This window comes from Schistocerca nitens, chromosome 2 (assembly GCF_023898315.1).
Source record: "Schistocerca nitens isolate TAMUIC-IGC-003100 chromosome 2, iqSchNite1.1, whole genome shotgun sequence".
Taxonomy (NCBI): Eukaryota; Metazoa; Arthropoda; class Insecta; order Orthoptera; family Acrididae; genus Schistocerca; species Schistocerca nitens.
In genome coordinates this window covers 599,330,440-599,339,518 of record NC_064615.1, presented here as the reverse complement: position 1 = coordinate 599,339,518, position 9,079 = coordinate 599,330,440, and the positions used below count along the sequence as shown (strand labels likewise).

At 38.4% G+C, this 9,079-nt stretch overlaps 1 protein-coding gene across 2 annotated transcripts in view; it reads left to right on the top strand.

Moving 5' to 3' along the window:
- The first annotated feature begins 1,826 nt into the window (after positions 1-1,826).
- Positions 1,827-9,079, top strand: part of LOC126234511 (endonuclease III-like protein 1) — a 35,741-nt gene continuing 28,488 nt past the window's right edge. The window contains exons 1-4 of one of the 2 annotated variants that reach the window (XM_049943208.1): positions 1,827-2,099; positions 2,321-2,773; positions 2,841-3,011; positions 8,845-9,004. In XM_049943208.1, the coding sequence (XP_049799165.1) occupies positions 2,363-2,773; positions 2,841-3,011; positions 8,845-9,004 (742 nt within the window). In that variant the 5' untranslated portion in view covers positions 1,827-2,099; positions 2,321-2,362. Of the gene's footprint in view, positions 2,100-2,192; positions 2,232-2,320; positions 2,774-2,840; positions 3,012-8,844; positions 9,005-9,079 lie in introns of those variants that run through there. The other variant, XM_049943207.1, reaches the window with a different exon arrangement.

Here is a 9,079-nt window from a genome sequence, read left to right as displayed (position 1 = left end):
CCTCCGCTGCCTTAACCACAGATTCGAAGGTCATGTTGCTAAAAGCCCCTTCGATGTCCAAGAAGAAGCAGAGGGTGTTTTCTCCACCTTCCCAACAAGTTGGTGGAGTGCAGTTTCACACGATTTTCCTGGTTGGTATTCGTGTTGGTTTATGTGTAGAGGGACTCTAGTTAGCCTCCTCTCCCTAACATGCACCTTGACCATTTTTTCTAATGTTTTAAAAAGAAAGGAGGACAGACTGATTGATCTCATATCCCTGGCCTTTGTATGATCAGTTCTCCCTGGGTTTGGAATGAAGGCAACCGTCACTGCCCTCCAAACGTCAGGAATGATTCCTGCTGCTGGGCTAATCCTAAATAACCTGCATAGGAATCTTATTACGTTCACACCTGCTTGTTGCAGGAGCGCTGCAAAAATTCCATCTGGACCAGGTGACTTGAACGGTTGGAATGTTCTCACCGCCCATTGGATATTACTATTGTCAACACATTCTCTGCAGATTCCCAGTTCTCCCTTCGAATACCTGAAAACTGATCTCTCACAGGGATCTCGCCCTGGTCTATGTTGTCTCTCAGAGTACATTGAGGAAAATGAGTCTTGAGGAGTAGTTCCAGCGTTTCATGTGTTGTCCTTGTATACTTCCCATCCTCTTTCCTTAAAATTCCTCCTGGATTAGTTGGTATCATAGTGAGGATTTTGTGAAGTCTGGCCTGAATAGTTGTACCCTCTACCTCCTCACAGAATACCTCCCTGGACGTCTGCTTTGCTTGCTTAATTGCAAGATTGTATTTGACGTGGGCCTCCCCATATTCTGCCCATCGTCCTTTCCTTCTCGCAAGGTTAAACAGTCTTCGTATCTGTTTCCTCTGTGATTCCAGATTGTTGTTCCACCAAGATGCATTCCTATTCGTGCACTTCTTGGTGATTGGGAATTGTCATGGTATGAGGTCGTGATGGCAGAGGTCACTGCCTCTGCTACCTCCTCAAACTCTACTGGATTCGTTATTGAAGTACTGACTTCTGATAGGTTTGAGTCGAGGTCCCTCCTATATGCCTCCCACTCCATTTTCCTGGGATTTCTATAGGACATGGTCTGTCTAATGCCCATTTCTACCTCAAACTTAATATACATGTCGTCTGATGAGGACAGCCCTAAGGTCACATGCTATTGTTTGACATAACTAACCATCAAAGTAGAACTGAACGTTATGTCAATTACCTCCTCCCTTATTATATTCCTAAATGCCCCTTTTGAGAATCTCTAAGCTATTAGCTAGAAGAAATTCTAGAAGGTACTTACCTCTACTGTTGGTGTCGGTGCTGCCCCACACTAAGTTGTGGGCATTAGCATTGCATGCTACCAATAGTTGGTCGCCCTGTTGTGCACAGGTTTCCGTCAGTCTCCTCACCTCCTAGAAGAAGGAGTACTGTCCTCATTTACATTTATGAGATAGCTAGAGTACATACGCAGAAACACATCAAACATTATTTGTAACGGAATAAATAGAGCCTGCTTACCTTATCCATTACGATGGTTTTTTCCCTTCCACAACTAATAACCTGATAAACAACTGTATTTTTCTCCTTCATTAGAGCTGACTTTTTCACTTAAAATGTTATTTGATGAAAACTGCTTCATCAACTTGATTTCTAATTTATTCACACTATGGGCATCAGCTTTGGTCTATATATCTCAAAGAAGCACGAATTCCAATACTATAAGACGAATGTGCACGTGAAATTAGCCTATCCGATGTTAGTAGGCGACACCACCGACGAAACTTTCTTGCTGAGAAGACCTTCACGTGATGTGGCGATGCCATAACGGCCGATGTGAATGCCATCACTAGAAATGCATTGTAGTGTTTTGACGTGATGTGACGCGACGGCTAGTGTGAATTGACCTTACCTCTTTAAAATGTAGCAATTTACATGCATCTAAACGGAGAAGTAGCTGTAGTGTACTCAAGGTGTGTTTGTTTAAATAAGTTTGAATATCTGGGTGAAAACAAAACTATAAATGTGTCTTGCACAAGGCCGAATTCTTCTCCAGGTTTCTCAGCAAGTACGGAAGTAAGAAGACCTTCCAAATTCACAAGGTGATTAACTTAGAATTATGTAGAGTTTGCCACACTACATACGTAAAGGATTAAAAGACTTGAGGACTTACTGCTGCAGAATGATTTATAACGGGTTATTTTAATTTTATGTCGCGGATCTTTGGACTCGAAGTATCAAGGGCACTCCGCACTTGGTAGTATTGTAAGTAAATATGGTGATGTTATGGGTTTGAAAGTGTTGGCGCTAATTGTGATTTCAGGCATTCTTCGAAGAGCGCTGCCATTGTTTACTTTCTGGTAGCATGGAAGATAAACAAGAAATGAACAGGGTAAATGAAACAACAAAAATGGTAATCAGAGGTACGGCTAGGTATACATTACGTTCAAAGAGAGATGACGTTAAAACCGGCAATGTGAAAGAAAATTCGAAGGAAACGAAAGAGCTTAAAAAGCCAGCTGCTGTGAGGAAACGAAGTCATTTGAAAATAAATTATGAGGTAGGAGAAACTTCTCAGTATTTTGATAATACACAGTCAAGTCAAGATATAGTTGTAACTGATGCACATGATGCAGACCAGGCGAAGAAAGGAAAATGGGAACCCCAAAATTGGCAACAAATATTGACTAACATACGTGAGATGAGAAAAAACAGAGATGCGCCTGTAGATGACATGGGATGTGACAAGTGTATGGATGAGGAGGCTGACCCAGAGGTAACATGATCATCATATGGTTTGAAGCTGTAAATTCAGCTGTATTTTAATTATTATACTATTCCAGGTAATGAGGTATCAGTCCCTCATCTCATTGATGTTGTCGAGCCAAACAAAAGATCAGATTACACATGCTGCAATGATGAAGCTACGAAAGCATGGACTGACAGTGTCAAATATATTAGCCACTGATGATAAAGTACTAGGCGAACTGATATATCCTGTTGGGTTTTGGAAGGTAAATGTAATCCTTTTATCGTAAACGATTAAGTTAATCTCATCACCCAACTTATGATTGTATCACAACTGTGTGGAAGTATTGCAGTATAAATAGGCCTACTATTTTCAGGTCATTGATTTATTCTAGTTACTGATGCTATTTCTAATACTTTGCTTATTCAGGAATAAAATGTGCATGATTGCATTTGGAAATGCAATTAACATTTTCCCCATGCTTTATATTCCTGCACATGGGCAAGTATCATAATTTTCGCAACTTTTGCAGCCTCATAGACGGATAGCAATGAAGTTTTTATATCACATTAACAATTAATATTAACTGAAAACACTGACTTAACTCCTTATGTGAAATACCAAAATAGTGATTGTGCGGTGTTGGGTGTGTGCTTTTGGGTGTCTATACCTTTGTAAGTGTGAATATGAGTACTTTTACTATAGGAAGAACAAGAGCTCTAAAATTAGTGTGAATACTGTTTTCTGTTGCATATTCTTTGTGCCGCATGTCTGTCTGCTATAGGCCTAGGTGAGTTGTTGCCTTTCCTTTATATTGTGTATTTAAGTGATAATTTTTTTACATATTGCCTGACTCATATCAACATTTTAAAACTTGCAGCTGGCATGAACAATGTTTATTTAAGTAATATTGAATTAACTGATGGCTTATTGATTATATTACTAGTATTGAAAATAACATTTACTTTTTCTTTTGTGTGTGATCCCCATATCCCATCATCGGAGAAGTACTTCTTTTTTATTACTATATTGTGCAAGCACAGTGGGCAATGTAAGTTCAAAATGGCTTTAATAAGAAACTTGGCAAGGTAGTCTTTAGCAGTTGTCATAGTATAGGGGTTGCAATTTATTCCCATTTGTGTTTATTGTAGTATTCATCCATAGAAATAAGAGCACATTTCCAAGCCAGTCTTGCAAAGGAACTGCAAGAAGGTGACTAACCTGACTGATGGACAAGTGGTAATTGATGGCAAGCATTATGATAATTACAGATGAGGGTACAGAGAGGATTCCACCCTCGAAAGGGGATGGCCTAGACAAGATTATCTCTCCTCTTAAAGTTAATTGTTGCCTGGAGCCATGTCTTTGTTGAGGTTCCAAATAGCATCATTGACGAATGGCGATCTTGTAAGTGCTTTGATGGGGCAGCCCACCACAGCTTCCTCTCCTGTGCCAACCTTTTGATCTCTGAGTAGTACTTTACCCAGCATCCTCAATTATTTGATTGAAGTATTTCAATATTTGTGGTCCGTAACTGTTTTTGCCCCTGTGGCTCCCTCTTTGTACCATTAAAGTTATTCGCTGTTGTTTTAACACAAGTCCTATCATCCTGCCCTTTTGTCTAGTCAATGTTTCCCACGTATCCCTTTCCTCACCAATTCTGTGGAGAACATCCACATTTATTATCAGGCTACTTAATGTTCAGGAGCTTCTGTTAGCCAGACCTGGAACATTTTGATTCTCTCCTTTTGTAGTTTTCCTGCAGACCATGATTCATTTCTGTGTTGTGCTGTTCTCCAAATGTGCATTCTTAGAACTTTCCCAGATGAATGTATGTGTATTAACATATTTCTTTTGTCTTGCAAGTCTGTTTCCTGTATATTTCTTGCATTGTTCTTTAATGCTATATTTGGCTTCAAAAATAACTTAATTCCTTCCCTTTGTCATCTATATGGTACCCAATTTCCATGTCAAGTTTATGACTTAGCTCTTTTTCTGCTACTACTCATTACTGTTGATTCACGTTCTGTTTGCATTATACTGTTCATGCAATTGAGCAGGTCCTGTAATTCTTCCTCACCTTCACTGAGGATAGCTGTGTCATCGAAGAATCTTACCATATATGTTCCACCACCATGAATTTTAAACTCGCTTCTGAATCCTTCTTTTGTTTGCATTGTTTTTTCTCCATTGTGCAGATTGAGCTGCAGGAGAGAAAGTCTGCCATATGTCCTTTTTAATACAAGCATGTCTGTCTTGAGCTTCCAGTCTCGTTGTTACCTTTTGATTCTTGTACCTGGTTTGTATTACCCAGCTTTCCCCATAGCTTATACTTATTTTTCTGAGAATTCCAAAGTCTTGCATCATTTTACTTTATCAAATGCCTTTTTGAGGTCGGCAAATACTTTTAATGTGTCTTGATTTTACTTCAGTCATGCCCTCATTATCAAACACAATATCAGAACTGCCCCTCTGGTTGCTTTACTATTCCTAAGACCACACTGACCTCAGTTTTCTTTTCCCATTCTTCTGTGTATCATTATTGTCAATGACAGTTCATAAGCTCTTGTGTGATAGTTCTTATATTTATCTGCCCTGTCTGTCTTCAGGTTCTGTCGATAATACCTTCCTCAAGTCCACTGGTATATATTTAGTCTCAATTCTATAAACGAACTTGAATAATCATTTGGTTGCAAATTCCCTCAGTGATTTTTAGAAATTTTCGAGGTATGTTACCTATCTTTTCTGTCTTGTTTCATGGTTAGTCTTTCACAGCTATGATGAGCTTTTAACGATAATACTGGACTCCTTATGTCATTAAAACTAACACTCATTTCTTCATCTATATAAACAGCTGACAGTTCCTCTCCTTCATAGTGGCCCTCAATAGACTCTTTCCGCCTGTCTGCTCTCTCCACTGCATTAAATGTGAAAGTGCTTTGGCACTTTTTAAATAAACACCGTTGCTTTTAATTTTATCAGATATTGTTCTTGACTTTTCTATACATTGGACCAGTCCTTCCAGTGACCATTTCTCATTAAGATTTCCTCAAGTTTTTCCTGCAGTCATTTGGTTTTAGCTTCACTGCTGATTTCATTCTTAAGTGACTTATGTTGAACATTTTTGTGTTTAATTCTTCAAAGTATTTCTTCTGAAGCCCAAGTTTTCTTTCTTAATTGACTTCCTGGTACCTATGTTTGTCTGTCCAATATCTGTGATTACCATTCCTTTTCAACTCAAATATCTATTGTGGCATTTATTATCACAGTATTTATGACCTCAGAGATTGTCAAACACACATCATCTTTCCTCAGAACTTCAGTATCCCACTTCTTTACACATTGATCTTTCCAACAAAACTCTTGAACTTTACCGTACTTAATTGTAATTTCCGTCCATATCTGCTTTTGGGTACACCTTACGCTCCTAATATCTTACTTGAGAATCTGTCTCACTATTATGATATCTTCCATTGTCTCCAGGCATTTGCAGACATACCTCCTTCTCTTGTGATTGTTGAACCATACATTTACTATTATTAATTGAAATTTATTGTGATACTGTAGGAGTCTTTCTCCTCTCTCTCCTGATACTGAGCCCATTTTCTTGTGTTAAATCTCTTCTGTTCCCTCTCCCGTTACATACTGAACTACCTGTTCATGTTCAGTGTCCTTAGACACTCCCTCTATTGCATCCTGTTATGCTTATGATACCGGTAAGTATGCTTGAACTACTGTTGTTGACATTGGTTTGGTGTCAGTTCTGATCAGAATAATCTTGTCATTTCATTGTTCATTTTAACTCATTCTTTGTGCTACCTTCCTAATCACAACTAATCCTAGTCCCGATTTACCATTTTCTGCTGCTGTTGATATTTCCCTATATTCATTTTACAAGTAAACCTCGTCTTCTGACTAGAAAACCGTATCTTCTTCCCATTTCACTTCACTGACCCCTAACATACCCAAATTGAGCCTTTGCATTTTTCTTCTCTTCTTCCCATTTTACTTCACTGTTTCCTACTACATTCAAATTGAGCCTCTGCATTTTTATTCTGAGAACTTTTAGTTTTCGTGCCACAGCCAGGCTTTTATTGTCCTTGCTCTGAGTTGTATAATGTTACTGTTTCATTGCTTTTTCCCATAGTCCCCTCCTGCTTTCCAGACCCAGATAATTGAATGGGAGGTTAATTCAGTTCACTCCCCCCCTCCCCGTTACAACACTTCTTCAGTTGCAGGCCACATGTTCTCTGCATAGGTATTCTGTGTCTTTAATGCAGCAATTTCCACTGCCTTCTGAGTCTTGTGCTGTTGATCATTACTGATTCTTCAACCTTTAGTGGCAGTTCCCCAACCTAAGGTAAGAGGGTGTCCTGAACCCCTACTCATTCTGCTCTTTCACTTTCTATAGTAAGGTCATTGGCAGAATGAGGTTAACACCCTGTATCAGATTGATGTGGCTACCTTGCTAATGACTTTTTTATTCAGAATTGAAGCAGTAGCTGGGATGGAATCTGGAACATGGCATTTTGATTACTAGCCAAAGAAACTACCCCTAATCAATGCTTAGGCAGAACTATTGTCAGCATTGTTGAGCCTCACAAATGTTTGCCCCCCCAATTTCAAGTGCACTAAACCATGCTCGAGAGTAGAAAAATGACAATTTAACTTAGCGGCTTAGAAGACTGACTCAAATAGTTGTACTATAAGATAGGTCAGTTATAGTAAATGTGTAAGTGGCTATCAAATGAAAATGAGGTAGATGGAAAGAAGCAAGTCAAATGTTTGTATTTTCAAAAGTAATGGCCACAACTGTTATTACATTCATCCCTCTGTGAGACAAGATGGTCATTGCCTTCATGGAGAAATATTTGCGGTCACTAGAGCCATGATAGCACACAGGCATTCACCTCTTCATCGGAAGCAAGTTGATGATCACAAATGTTTTTCTGCAGGGCTCCAAAAATATGGAAACCAGTGGGGAGAGATCAGGACTGTATGGAGGATGTGTAAGGCCTTCCCAGTGAAACTTTTGCAGTGTAATTGAAACAACGTTGGCAACATGTGGGTGAAGGGGTGCACACCTGGGTAGTCGTGGTTCCCTATGGAAACACAAACATTTTTCCATGAAGGCATTGACCATCTTGTTTAACAGTGGGATAAATGTATTAACAGTTATGACAATTACTTTTGAAATAATAAACAGCTTACTTTTTCCATCTATCTTGTTTTCATTTGACCTCTCGCTTATAACGTGTGTTTATGTATATAACCCTTACCACATCCCCAGTGAATAGTTCTCAGTCATAAAAGGATTCTGTTCACAAACGAATACAGCTTCCTAAGATGACGCACTGCTTCTTAGTAGATCATTATTAAGTGAACCTCTAACAACTTGTGCTATTAATGCCACAAAATTTAAATTTTTTATATAGCTTGTCTTTTTTGTAATCAAATGTATTGGCAGCTGTCACTGGTCTACAGTGTTACATAACTTGTAAGTAATGGTCTGCAGTACTACATCTACCCATGTGCCACTTCCATGTAATTGGTGTTTAATCACCAACTTTGTTTGTATTGTAGTGATTTTGTTTTGTAGACCATTTTGGGAATTCAGCATAGGCTCTGTTAATTTATAAGTCATATAAAATAGATGATTTGGTGCTCATTTTATATTTAAAAATAAAGTGAGAGCTTCTTTAGGTACAGTGCCAATTGTTGGAATTGCTTCATATGCATACGAAGAGGAGGTTCTTTTTTGCAGCAGGGTATTAATGATTAGGAGAATTCAGAAGTATGGGAGGGGGGAGATGGAACAGAACATCATTAATTTATATTGACCTGTTAATGTATAGCTATTTCAATAAAATGAGTTGTTTCAAAGCTAATTTTATACTGCGAAAGATGAATTCTTGGTCATACTACTTTTTGTATGTGGGAATGTTTTGCTTTTCTGCTGCAGTAGTTAATTTGTGTTGTAGCTTCCAAGTGCTTTTGTAATGTTAATCAGTCTACATTAATGTATGTTTTATATGAAGTCTGGTGTTGCAATGAGGTTTTTTAATTGTGTTTGTACATGGATTTTTTTATTGTTACAGAGTAAGGTTAATTACATTAAGAAGACTACACAAATACTTAAAGATGAATTTGGAGGTGACATTCCAAATACTGTTGAAGGTCTTTGCAAACTGCCTGGTGTAGGTCCTAAGATGGCACATCTCTGCATGCAGGTGGCTTGGAATGTAGTAAGCGGAATTGGTGAGTGTTCGTCCCCCTTCTTTTTTACTCATTTCCTTTTTTCATGTTTATTATATCATGCAACAGTGATTATGT